General features: G+C 42.3%; 1 protein-coding gene across 1 annotated transcript in view; it reads right to left on the minus strand.

Annotated features, from left to right (window-relative positions):
* Positions 1–14,177, minus strand: part of ZNF532 (zinc finger protein 532) — a 302,282-nt gene extending 288,105 nt beyond the window's left edge. The window contains exons 1-2 of the mRNA XM_086960481.1: positions 13,581–14,177; positions 12,092–12,560 (exon numbers count right to left, since the gene is read on the minus strand). Coding sequence (XP_086816607.1) covers positions 12,092–12,140 — 49 coding nt within the window. The 5' untranslated portion in view covers positions 12,141–12,560; positions 13,581–14,177. The remainder of the gene's footprint in view (positions 1–12,091; positions 12,561–13,580) is intronic.
* Between the last annotated feature and the right edge of the window lie 359 nt (positions 14,178–14,536).

The raw sequence follows: 14,536 nt of genomic DNA on the forward strand, positions 1-14,536 counted from the left end.
GATATGGGGAGATCTGAATACAGTTATGAATAAAGCCTGTTTCCCAGACAAGGATGGTCTTCCCCAAAGGACAGTGACCGATCTAGAAAATGAAGTGTATGATTTAGGTAATTTTTCCCTTAACCTCATGATTCTGAATGTCCAGTCCGAGACTAATTTGAACTTGCCGTCTATAACAGTTTTACCAGTGAAAGGTGAATTATGTGTTAGAAAGAATGGTTCAGTACATCTAGGACACAGTGATTGTACTACTGTGGTCGAATTCAGTGATAAAGGAAAGTCTACTTTCAAAGCTTCCCGCCATTCCTATTTTATTTGTGGGTCAACAGCTTATGTACGTTTGCCCTTAGATTGGGATGGAACATGTTATATTGCATTCCTACTGCCACCAGTTTTTCTAGCCCCTGCCGACTATCACCGAAATACCCATCTAGTGCATGTCAAACATAAGAGGGATCTTCCCCCAATTATCGACTACTCTGAATCAGCATGGGACCAGTACAAAGATTATATTAAAGGATATTTCTGGTTCATAGGTCCCGTGCAAAACAGTAAAGTAATACGCAGGTTAACCAGAACCCTTGAAGCAGTAGTGAATGAAACTACTTTTGCCCTAGGTAACCTAACCGAAGAGCAGTCTGCTATGAGACTTGTTGTTCTTCAAAATTGCCTTGTCCTTGACGTCATCCTGGCCGATAGGGGCGGGGCTTGTAGAGTGATCGGATCCAGTTGTTTTATTTTCATTCCTAATAACGCACCGTCAGTGTACAAAGCAATAACAAGGCTTCATAATATAGCTCATCAGCTACACCAGAATCCAGGCACCTGGACTTGGTCCGGCTGGCTCTGGAGTGTAATATCAGCTTGGGGATGGAAAGTACTGTCATTCCTAGGAATAATACTGCTCATAGTATTCAGTTGTTGTCTCTGTCTGCAATGTGGGCCAGCGATTTGTGGATTGTGCGCCACAGCTTGTATTCCCAGTCCAAGTTCACGTTCTCGTGCTCGAATGAAAAGAGACGAGCAAATGATGTTATATGAACAGATAGATGGTCTCATGAAGATAGACATATCCTGAAGGGAACGTAGGGGACAAGGAGGGAATGAGGAAAATTGAATTTTATATGGCCAAGTATGTCCCCTATCGTGTACCCCAACGTTCCATTTATGTGCATGACATCCATGCATTCTCCCTCCATGGCCGAAATGAAGACGCATATGCATTTGCGTCCAACGTTAACATGTCATCTACCAGATCCTCCATGAATGAAACGATAATTCAGTCTTAAAACCTACCATGCCAATGTATTTACATGGTATACGTTTTAACATCGAGAAACACACGTTTTTCTGGCTCAGCCGAGCCAGGCCCTGATTTCTGACTCCGAGTCTCTTCTGTCTCTGAAAGCTGCAGTTTAGGTATGCATCCCTGACCTCTACCTTACTTCCTGCTCAAGCAAAGCGGTGCCCGGCTCAGCCTGGCCCGCCTGCCAAGACGGTATTTTGCCTACAGTTATCTGTTCAGCCTCCGCGAAAACACATTCCAGTCTAGTGAAATAGGTAAACATATTCCCGGCTACAGAGCAAAGGGCCCGGCCTTCCTGTCTCCATGCAAGTAATATAATGCTCCCGTTGCCATAGTAGGCCCATGGCCCGCGCATTGCACCAAGACACGTATGCACCCACTAGCATTCAGTGATGAATAGCCTCTGCCCGAGAGACCTTTTACTTCTGATAATACATCCTCCAAACACAAGATATCAGATACGCTATAGGTGCAGGTCGTTCTGACATCCCAGACTTCAGTCTCCTCTACTAGTGCTAAAGTCAAGCCCCCAGCTCTCCCCAGTTACACGTCAATCTCACGTCATGCTAGTTACGCGCGCATCTGTGTTAAAGTTCCTGCTGACCCTGCAGATTTTCCTCTATGCATCCACCCACCTATGACACTTCTGTGACGTCTACATCACACACCTCCGTGTACGCCCTGTACACGCCTTCTTTTACGCCCATATGTTCTTATCTCTCTTCTTTTCACTTGTTACGCCTACTGTATTCAATGCAACTGTACAGTTTTACTATATATATTGTGTGATGTTAATAAAATGTTGAATATCCCTTCCTGAACCTTAGTGGTGATGGAACCCGATGTCCATTGGCTCGAGCCACTTAATTAAAGCCCGTATGACTCAGATACCACGGACTCTGCCTCTCATTTTATTGAGCTATCCTTATTGTCATTTAATGTATAGAAAAATAGTCCCGGTAATTTTATTTACCACAGTACTTACCTGATTACCAGTAGTTACTTGTTTTGAGCTACAGTGATTTCTGTCAGTTCTAAGTGATATTCCAAGGGCTTGATACTGAGCTCGCCCCCTGACCAGAGTCCCAGGACCAGTGGACTCTAATGTGCCTGCCCTGACAAATTGCTGGGACTTGTCTGATCTCTCTTGGGCCCCTGGGGCCTCGCTGAAACGTGCCTCGCTCATTCCCCTCAGCAGCTCGTGCACGGCAGCCCGTCCAAGCCTCGAGCAGCACCGCTCTCCCCTGAGCCGCGCCGCTTCGCTGGGTCCCCTGCATCCTGCCTTCCCCTCCTCTTCTGAGCCGCACACATTGGTCGCCCCAGAGAAACGCTTGTACCTTGCCGGTGGCCCGCTCAAGCCTCGAGCCGCACCGCTCTCCCCTGAGCCGCGCCGCTTCGCTGGGTCCCCTGCATCCTGCCTTCCCCTCCTCTTCTGAGCCGCACACATTGGTCGCCCCAGAGAAACGCTTGTACCTTGCCGGTGGCCCGCTCAAGCCTCGAGCCGCACCACTCTCCCCTGAGTCGTGCCGCTTCGCTGGGCCGCCCGCTCAAGTTTACTAAGAAGGTCACTCGCATTATCCTTGCAACCAGGTCGGGAGGTACTGTCCGTTAGGCTCTATGTTTAAGTTCTAGGCCTACAAGTATTGTGTTCTAAAAGTGCTGATTCCTGACAGTGGTCCAGGTGGCCCTGTCTTGTAAATATCCCTTGTAAATTCTGCCCGTGCCTCTGGCACAATGTAAAGTGTGTGTTTTATCTAATGTATGTTTATTGGAATACAAAGGCTATTTTTATATATACCCTTGTGTGGAGTTTCCTTTGTGGTGGGCCTTGGGTGTTGTTGCTGGGGTGCGTGCGCAAATACTTAACTCATGTCGCCTCCAAGTTTAGCCTTGCTGCTCGCGCCACGTTACCTAGAGGGCGAGTAGGGGTTATCTTGGCGTGTAACTCCCTTGCTCTGACTTGGGAGTGGTGGTCTCTGACTGACTTTGGCGAAAGCCCTGGCCAGCCAGGGATCCCATTTCTAACAGTTTCCATTTTAGGGATGATTATAAGCCTGCACTGCTAGGTTGTTTGGAAGTCGCAGACAGATTTGACATGAATACATTTCAATGTAGGAAATGAATGTGATTTGAGGGAATAGTAAGTTTTAGTGTTACTGGCACCCTGTGCGAGAATAAGATTTTAGAAAGCCCTTCTTTTTCCCAGTTCACCCCCATGTTTTGCTGAATTATATTATGATAGCTGACTCTGACTGTACACTGGGCTCTGCTCACCAGGCCCAGGGCCAGTGCTATGTTTAAAAAGGTACATGCAATAGGAAACACTTACAAATTGAAATGACAGACCCTATAAGTTCCTAATTGATAATAGGGCCACGGGGTGCCATCTCCCCCTTAAGTCCCTAGTATATAATGGGGCATGGAGGGTTAGAGTCCCAGCAGATTTCCTGCATGTACATGTGTGTGTGCTGTGTGCCAGCTGTCATTTTAAAGACAGGTTGGCTTTGCAGTCAGCCTTTAAAAGTAAATTGTGTGAAAACTCAACTCTGGTGGTATGGTCACTTTAAAAGTGTGATGATGATGAAAACACTGGTAGAAAGTGGGTCCAAGGGAAAGTGTAACGACCATGCACACTTACGTTCCCCATAAACAGACAATGAAAAACCCAAAGGGTAACCGTGGGTCTGCACGCGCTATCCGTTGAACAGTGTCTGACAAACAACACGAAGCTAAATAGAATTATAAATCATAACCAATGTGATTCAAGCACAACAAGATACCTCCATGTTGTGAAAGTACCCATCAGTTATCATCCGGTACCGCCTTTGTCATCATCTGGGCCTCCTCACACCAAGGAGAGCATTCTTGCAACCACTTGAAAATTGTAAAGTGGATGCCCCAGTGTGTTGAAGGTGTACGGCAGGTACTTTAAAAGTGACAATCTACCTTATTTTTACAACTTAGGCACCCACCAGGTCTCCCAAAGTAGTTCCACGGGTGGGGGCCATGTAACTTTAAGCAGGAACCTTATAAAACAGGGGTCTCCAAACCGGTCCTGGAGGGCCGGATCCATGCCAGATTTTTTAAAATTACTGCATGTATCTCAATGGGGATATCCAAAAAAATCTGGTATGGATCCGGCCCTCCAGGACTGGTTTGGAGACCCCTGTTATAAAAGATGTTTTATATTCCCTGGTGACGAAAAATAGCTCATTTCATTTTTAGGTCGAGCCTAGCGCAGCGCATGCGCTGCATTCTCGACTTTTAGTATGGGGGTTTTCAAAGTGCTCCCACAGGCATTTTGGGGGCCTCAAGCTTGCGTGCACCCGCGCTGCCCCCAGCTGTCTTTTCTCGGTCATGGGTAATTAAGTGCCTCACGATCACTTTCACTTTCAGCGCCCGCGAGGCCAATGCTTTTCACGTGTGCTTGTTTCTTTTACTTAGTAAGTACTTCCTTATTAGGTGAACGGTTTAACTTCTTTACTTACAAATGGGCTTTAGAGTCATTTCTTGAGGATATTTTCCATATTTATGCATATCTCTAGCATTTTCAGTGATAAAGGAGTAATAACCAAAGCATCTGTTATGAAATGTAGGAGTATTACACTGGAAAGAAAACGTGACACATCACTTAACTAAAATGATGAATGAATCATTTATATGTAAAACTGAGTGATCCGTTGTGTCCTAAAAAGTAAAAATAGTTGTCTCGCCATATGCTAATGTCACAACAGATTGTAATTTTGATTTTATTTGCTGACATATGTTTGTATCTTAACACATAAACAGACCCTTAGTCTTTTAGCTTCCACTATGTGACACTACATATTTTACAGGTACAAGGGTTTGGAGCACAGTCGTCAGTAAAGGGCAATAAAGCCAAGCACAAAGCTTCCATTATTTAACACTTGGCTATGCGCTGGAGCTCCATAAAGACACAACAGGCCTTGTGCTCAGCTTCGGGTCACAGGACACCGGGAAGTGAGCACGGTTCACAGCAGGGGTACGTCCACGCATTAGCCAGGACGCATGCGGGAATCAGACGTTCGTGTCTATTCTGCAAGAAAGTGCTTAGAAAAAAACACTCGCCTCCCTGAAAATTCAGATAGGTAAAAAAAGAACAGCTGTTTCCACCTCTTCCCTTCAAGAACAAGAAGCCAACCATCTGCAAACTTCCGGCAGCTCTGTTTAACAACACTGGCGATGCTCGAGACACAAGCATACTCCGGCATCGACTTCCTAAAGGGAATCCATATTGCACAGTAAATTAAAAGCTGTTTCTCTATCCATGCCCTATTATCCATTAAAAAAATAATCTGCTACGACACTTGCCTCCTAGAAAGCTCTCCTCGCGGCATAAGGTGAAATAATACGTGCTAACCAACATGCTCACTATGGATGAAGATCTTAGTCGCGCCCATACAAAAACAACATTGGTGACCGCCCATCGAATACTCGTCAATGCCATAGAATCTATTTTGAAGTATACTTTAAAAGAGCTCTAGTTAACATTATGAAGAGAAGACTGTCTATGACAACTACCTTTTACTGTTCATGGGCTACCTCCTTCTGAGTGATGTGTACTCTCATTACTAGAGTCTTGATTAACAAGAAAGGCTTTTGCAAGGGAAAGTTAAATATAAAAAAAAAATTGAAAGGAGCAAATACTGAAAGAATATTACATTTTTTAACAAGCATTGGCATAGCCAATAGGTCTCGCTTTTGGGACCTTCAAAGTATTTAGTTAGGCAGCACAATATCCTTGGTGCAACAACAACTGTTGCATGGCTAAACACTTATAAGGTCCCAAAGGCGAGACCTATTGGCTATGCTAATGCTTGTTCTACAATGTAGTTACTTAGCTCCATAGGCTAACACTGCAATATTTTATTTAGATAGAACTATTGCTAGTAAAAGGAAAAATATCATTAAAGGACTTAAAAGATTAGTATTGATAAATGTGACAACATGCCACTGTTGAATTTATTGTAACTAGTACAGAAGAGAAGTTATATAACTGTCTTCTATAAGCCAAAATCCAGCCTTCTAGAGGTCACTACTGGTTGGTCAGCCTTAACAGGATTAGCCAGGCTGTTTGGATTAGGTGATAAATAGCCTGGCCAGAGCAGAGGTCACCGGATAGAGAGAGCTCTGAAGCTGTGGGGGATGGGTTCTGCATAGTGAGCTGGGTAAATCAAACTGAGCTCAAAGAGAGAGCAGATCAGTAAGGAATGACAAGTGTACCTAGCCTATGTGAAAGCTGAATAGTCTCTCAGACCTGCTGCCAGAAAATACAGGGTTAAGAAGGACTGCCCTGCCGGAAACTGGATCTGCATCCAAAGGCCTACACTATGACGGACTGCCCCTGCTACACAGTCTGGTCTTACAGCCCTGGGGACTGTGTCCTGCTACAAGAAGGATTAAGGAGTGAATCCCTGCAAGCTACAGGTTAACAGAGCCCACCTACATCATCTCCTCCAAGAGTCCGCATCATGGCGTGAGTCCAGTGGACTTAAGGATTTGGCCTGGTGCATGTGGGAATTGTGGTACAGACATCCCAGAGACACTTTTAACCTACAAGGTGTCATCAGAAAGCACCTCCTGAAGTTTGAAGAACTTTTGTGAAAAAGCTGAATGAGGTGACCGACCCAACAGTCAAGCCGACTACCTACAACCGCGACAACCAGGATTTCAGGTTTGTCCCGCTGAAAGCTCTGGAGCTCCAGACTTCCAGGATTTGACCGGGGTCGGAAGAAAAGGCTCCAGAAAAGTTTCTAAGTGTGAAGGTAAAATTTAGACTGGGGACTTCGGCTTAGTATATCCAACCAGGGCTCCAGCTCAGTCGGCCTCAAACTTTGAATTTGTCCCGGTCATGTGCGACCAGGCGTCCCAGAGTGGCACTCTATGTTTTTAAGCACTATAAAGTGGTTAATCTTTCTTAATTCATATCTTCGGTTTTCCTATATTGGATTTGTGTCGTTTTGGTGTCTATTTGTTAATAAAAATATTTCCTATTTTTATAAATTGATGTGGGATTTTTACTGTTTGTTGTGTCTTACCTATGGGATATATTAGTGTTTTTAAATGCTTAACACTCCAATCTCCCAAGTTAGGCCTGAGTGCTTGTTGTCAGCTACCAAGGGCCGAGCAAGGAGCTAAATTTACTGAGACCTTTACTGGACACTTTTCGGTGCTGGTTGGCCGTATTACTAGTGGTAGGTGCATACTTACCCCTACTCATGTGGGTACTGTTGTTAGGGAAAGTTTGGGGGTGATACGAGCAGTAGGGAACGAGAGTTTGGGGTGCAACATAAGGTCGCGTTTGTAATGTTAATTCCCATAGGAACCCTTAGTCACACATACAGCCCGAACCGCGGAACGGAATGATACCAAATTTAGCAGTGAGGTAGATGTCGGTTCAAGGAAGTGCCTTTTGCTTATTTGGTGTAAATCCGTTCAGTAGTTGTTGAGAAATGTAAGTTTAAAATTTTAGTGATATCTCTGGCCACGGATATTTCCCGTTGGTTTCGCGATTAATCGTGAATGCACATGCAACGGCATTGCTCTGATTGGCTGGAAGCAATCTGAATAGAAAGTTACGGCCGCCATTTTATCTATGAGAACGGTTACCAGGGCTGAAAATCTGTGTGAAAGCACACATAAGGGGTCAGGGTGGACATACTCTGACCGCATGGTTGGGAAATGTAGGTGATAGTGACAAGTTAGGAGTCCAATAAAGGGATTTTTTTAATCGTGCTCGATTTTCAGTGAAAACAAACAAAGGTTACAGGGACGTTATAGTTAAGCTGATATTCCACTCGTACAAAACCAGAGAAATTCAGCAGTTATAGTTAAATGAGCAAACTATAACTCGCACCACAGCAATGTAAAGCTTATGAACTCAAATATTACATCACTCATCACACGGTTAGTGACATCGCTGATGACATCATCCAGTGACTGAGTGTTTCTAAAACGTTGGAGTGTTAAATATATATACACCAAGGTGTATTGATGAATCGGTGGGTGTACGAGTGCCTGTATGGATGATTTAGTGGGTGACTATATATATATTTAGTGAAAAAAACAAAGAATACAGGGAGGTGATAGTTAGGCTAATATTTCACTCGTACAAAATCAGAGAAATTCAGCAGTTATATAGTTAGCTGTTCTAACTAGAACTCGTGCCCCCCAAATGCACTGCTTAAGATATATAGTTATATATAGCTTGCGATTGATTTGCCCCCGAACCTTTGGTTATGGACATTATGTGGGATGTTGTCGCTGATTGCCGATCCCTATTAGCGGAGGTTTGGTTGATCTATATCAATAGGGAGGAAAATCCAAGATGGTACTGTAACAGAGGAAGTCATGTTGAGGAAGAAGTAACCATGATTAGATGACTTGACATTAAAGGATAATTGGCCTATGTTGATTTGAGACTAAAACTTATTATCGAATGTTTTGATTTGAATGTGAAATACATTGCTCTAAGCCTTGCTTTGTGGTTTGTTGGTATACATAAAAAGGGAGGACACTTCAAACTTGTGCTGTAAGGAGGGGCAACATGCGGAATCAGAAAGTGACCAGGATTAAATGAGGAGAGTTGATCGGTGGATTAGAGAAAAAGTGAACGTTTAGGGTAGAGGTGCATTCACATCTTAGGTATTTTGGTTATTAAGTCACTACGTGTGAAAGATTAAGTGGACATGATTTTGCTAATGCAATATATGCTGAAGAATATTGAGGTGATTTGTAATTCAAAGGGTGTTATGTACGTGCAATCCACGTGTTGTACTTAATTGCTTGATCGCTGTTAGGAATCTGGGTTAATGTCTTAACCACTTGGATGCTAATGACAAGGGAAACTCGTCATGCACTGCCCATTCATTTCAATGGAAATCTCATTATATGTGGAGTTTTATCTTAGCATCCAAGTGGTTAACAGATTAGCTCTCATTGTTTTTAATCACACATGCTTCATATTGGGGATACGAGGGTGATACACGAGTGCAAAAGTTGATGAACTTGATTTTTATGAAATGTTTGAGAGCAGTTATATACGCACATATATTTTTATTGTAGAGGATATGTCACTTGACATGGGTTAAGGAGATTGTTCATGGCTATAAACAATATGAGAACAGTCAGAATCTATGTAAGTAGAAACAGTAATAATGCAACATTATGGTTGATATACGTATAATGCAGCTTACCATTTTAGATTTAGATCTATACTAATGTACCTAAGAAAAAACGGTTTGGTCCTCCATTTTGTAATGAATATGTTGCTATGAATATGGAAATGAATATACCAAGAATAAAGAATAATATTTTGAAACTGTCCAGTAGAAACACATGTCAATGTCAATATAGAAGATGTTGGGGATTTTGGTTATCTGCTCGTGGGAAATGAATATATATCCTGTATGCTTTTAAGTACTCTTATCAGCAAAAATGTGTGTACATGTTTTTGCATCCCTGATGAAGTCCCTTGTAGGGACGAAACGTGTTTCCTGGGCTGGGCTTTTTACAAGACTTAAAGAAAATAGAGGAATAAATATTTTTTATACTTTTTACAATCAACTGTGTTTGAGTGTATGTGATGGACGATATGTAAATGTTGATGTCACCGTAGCATCACAGACATTTGGGATCTCAACGATTTGAAGTGTGACAAAGGGATCATGGACTATACTAAATTCTGAGTGCTTCCCTCTGTTATGTGTTTATTATTACGTTTTATTAGGTTTTCTTGCAGCTGAACATTGAGATTTAAGAATCAAAGTTGGCTTAGTATTGTATTTTGTACTAGTGAGGTTGGGTATGACCATTACTGCACATTTTCTAAATTGTTCAAAAATATATTAAAACTGGACATGGGCACCTCCATCTGACTCCCAGCAGAACATAGGATAAAGTTTACATTTTTTTTCTACCACACAACGCTTACTGGGGGAAAGAAATCTAGGATACCTAATGAGATGCCCCCACTTTATGCCCAACACAAACTTGTTAGTTGAGGCTCCAAACCGTATCACCCAACGCGCCTTCATATGCTAGAAATATGGTACCAGATCTCTGTGATTCCAGACTGTTAAATTCACTGAATCGAAGCCTTATGGCAGAATTAAAGAATAATCTTTTCAGGTAGGTCTGAAACTTGAACTAGTACAGATAGCTTTTAATTAAATTGCACACTTCAGAAATAGTCAGTGAAGATTATCGGACCAAGACCCTCTTATTTCACAGACTAAGGTCTGACAGTCCCGCCCAGCCTACGGTTTTTATATTGCCCTGCACAGACTCTAGCTGGATAGCATGCTGAAGTACTGAGCAAACACAAGGAGTACTGAAGAACTCTACAAAAATGTTGAAGTTTATAAAATTGGACACCGTAGCCTAGGTAGAAATAGAGGCCTACTTCGTCTCCAAATGACGCCTAAACAACAGAGTGAGTTAAGGCCAGTTTACACAACCTCTGAACCCAAAGCCCTGCAAGGCTTCAAGCAAGTTTTGCAAATTAGCAGACCCTAAAGTTGTGAGTACTAAGCAAGTCACAGAGTGGTCACTGTGTAACATCCCCACTCTTTCTCAGCACCATTTTGCTTCCCCCAAAAACAAAATATGCCACCTATGCCCAGATTGTTACCTTGTAGATGTATTTACTTATTCTTTATAGATGCATGATGAACACAAAATCTTTAAACTTAAATGAAACATCAAACTAACATCAAAATAAGTCTTTACATTAATAACAAACATTTCGCAAAATAATTCTATATTTTTATGGAGAAATCCACATGAAATAGAATAGCATTATGGCTGAGGCCTGTATCTTCCCCATAAACCTGCAAGTGCACTCATTTTATTATAACTTACATTACGGATAAAATACTACAGCTTTCTTTTTGACATATAAGAATTAGTTTCTCAACTTTTATACAGATTACACGATCTCAAAACTCTAGTACTGAATTCGAGTAGGCATTGGCTTATCCTGGTTGTGAAACAGTTTTAGTAAGCTGGAGGAGGAAATAAAGCTCCATGCCTGACAGGGCCTGCCTGTCTTTGCAACACCAGCAGTAAACAACAGGCCCTGAAGCAATTACTGTAATTTTCTACTCGCCCTCATTAGGTTCATGTGCATACATGTGTAGAATGTGATGTTACTAACATATGCATTACTCACAAAACCATTCCATTCGCCTGACATACTAATATATGGCACGGTATGCATGCTACATTTATATATATTTAATTTCATTTTAAACATCCGACAGTGCCACCAAATATAACTAGGCAAGGGGTGAATACCTACAAATATAAATAAAGGGTCGTTTAAGGAATGCAAGAGATGCTCAAATATATCATCTTTGGTTACATGATTAACATACGAAAAGGGGCAACATGATTTAAAATTGTGTGCGTCCCAATTTGTAGGAAAACAATCTTCATTAATAATTAGCCCATAGCACTGTACACCATTCCCTCGTGAAATCAAAGCAGGTGTGTTTACTTTACGTTAAATCGAAAACATACCTTTTATATTCAAAATAATGAAACCTCATCTAACATTCAAGCAGACGTGCTCGTTTGCACATGCAAACGTGAGAAAATGACACATATATTATCTCAAACAGGTTATCAACGTTCGTATTGCATTTGTTATTCAGTAATCTAAATCTTTTAGTAGATATAAGAAAAACAATGGCATGCCCACCTCCCCCATGTTATGGTTGTTCACTGAGGCCGACTGCAGCATACAACCAAGCTGAAACTTACCCAATCTGCAAATTCCAGAGGCTTGGAGGCTTAAGGGCTGTGCTTCCATCTGCTGAAGGTAGGAAACAAAAACACCCCAATGTCACTGGAGGAACGATCCACAATTCCTCCATGTTTCTCGACTGTATCCACCATTAAATCCATGTTGCAGAAAGGGCTGGTTAGATTTGTTAACAAAAATGGACGATGCAGATTCCGGTTTCCCGTTTTAGGAAGTAAAAGCTGTTCTCTCACCAGGTTCCCAACGGCAAAATATTTAGTGTTCCAGTCTCAGCTTTACAGCCTTTGTTCTTCCTTTTTCTATATTCATTACCGCTGCCTTCACTCTCTTCTTGCTGCTCTCTCCCCCTCTCTCACTCTGAGGCCTCTAGCTTTCAGAACAAGATGCAGATGCCAGCTCACATTTAAGAGCACACACTTTTTTTTCCAACACAGGAAAGGGCTTTTACTATCCAAATTATTTGCGGAGCTGCAATCGTTAAAAAAACACATATTATTCGCATGGCATTGGAAATCAAACAATATATACGTGAAATATGTAAAACGTGTTATTTGCAATTCCTGTGAGCTCTATAAAATGTCTAAAACGCTAAGAATGCTTGAGGAAATGTATATTTCTTAGACACATGCAATAATCTTATAATGAGAATTAATTACTCAAGCGTTGGGCATGTCAGACATAGAACCACTCTATTATCAGCACTAAATGAATTAAGAAAAAAGTCTCACTCGTCCAAATTTGGACTTAGAATGATGTACAAAATAAATACTATTTTGGGCACCATGTATGATCATAAACAGGCCCATGCTGTGGTGCCCTAATTCAAATACAATACCAATGCCTAAATGCAGCTGAAATTGTGCGAGTGAATACTGCATAATAACAAAGCAGGCAATTCAGAATGTTAAAAAGGCATTGTAAACTCAAGTTTAACAGCAGCTTCTGCTTTTCGATAATGTGCATATGTGTAAGTTTCAGAGTGTAACCTAAAACGAATTGCTGCATGTTTTCATGGCTTCCAAGTTATGCCCAGTGCCACGTGAACCTTGACCTTTCTGATGATGTTTTTTTTTTATATACAGGGGCTGCAACTGCCACACAGATTATTAATAACAGCAATGTAGATGAGCTCCAGCAAACCGCTGATATGGCCAACAAAAATACCTGAATTGTTTTAGTTTGACAATGTAACTGAGTAGCTCATGCAATGGCGAATTTGCATTTCTGGCCTGCTGTTATTAGAAGCAGCAGCTAGCTTCCTTTATAAACAAAAGAAAGCGGTACTTGTTTTTCTGAGCATGCAAAATAAAACCGTGCCACAGGCACGTCGCAATTACCAAAACGGTGTTGCACTTTTACCTAACAAAAAATATTAATAATAAAAAGGGAAATCTCTGCTGTCATGCGTGCATTAAGAGACAGACTATTTAACATATGTCAGACACGACTATAAAACAGAAATAGTCCTTATCAGGGTTGTCCACATACCAGTGATATTTGCCTAATGTGCATTCGTACTGTGTGGGATGGCACCTCTGCAAGCTGCTCTGCCTGTGGCTGCCATGGAGGGAGGACAGCCCTCACTGCAGCTCAGTGCCTGCATTGTTCAATAGGGGCTGAGCTGCCTGAAACCGGATTGAGCCAGTTCTGGTCACCCTACATTACAAAGCTATGGCAACCTCTCGCAGACTCGTCAGTGTGTGCCGAGCTCTCTTGTTGTGCGGCTCTGCGGAGGCTGCTGCTGTCCACGTTTGAAACGTTTTTAATTATATCCGTCCAGTCTTTTGCGTACTTCAACGTCCGCAGCGACAACTTTAGCCGGCGGTACAGCCGCTCTCCTTCCCGGGTTCGGTAACCGGCGATTGCTGACGGAAAAAGCAAAGGGGGCCACGGTAGAGACTTGTGCCCTGCAGGGCTGAGAGCCTCCTTACTGTTTTGTAGTCAGGCCCGCAGCATCGGCGGCAGCCATACATGTGCACAGATTCACCACGTCCGTAAATCACTCATTTCCTCCAGCGTCTTCCCCCGCACGCCCAGTCAGTGAAAAAAACGCCCCCTGTTCTGCTGCCTGCGCCGCCATTTTACAATGGCCTCCAGATTAGCGTACGTTTCCTTGGTCGCAAACGATTACGTATTTTTTTTCTAAGTAGAACCTCGCGTGCTTTTTAGAAACAACACAAAAGACCCCAAGGATATTTACGTACAGATGCCAACAGCAGCGGTTTAGGAGGGAGACCTTTATATGTTTTCAGTCCATATGCCTTTATTTCATGCGTCTCTCGCCTAAAATCTACTCTTTCATGAGAATCAGTGGGGAGAATCAGTTCTCTAAAATTTCCCTCGTACAACGTTTAAAACGTTAAAATGCATGCTCAGCCTAACCAAATGCTGTAAAGCGGAGTTCACATGAGTTTTTGTTTGTATTCTTTTTTATTTACATGTTG

The sequence above is a fragment of the Lissotriton vulgaris genome, chromosome 3_1 (assembly GCF_964263255.1).
Source record: "Lissotriton vulgaris chromosome 3_1, aLisVul1.2, whole genome shotgun sequence".
Lineage (NCBI taxonomy): Eukaryota > Metazoa > Chordata > Amphibia > Caudata > Salamandridae > Lissotriton > Lissotriton vulgaris.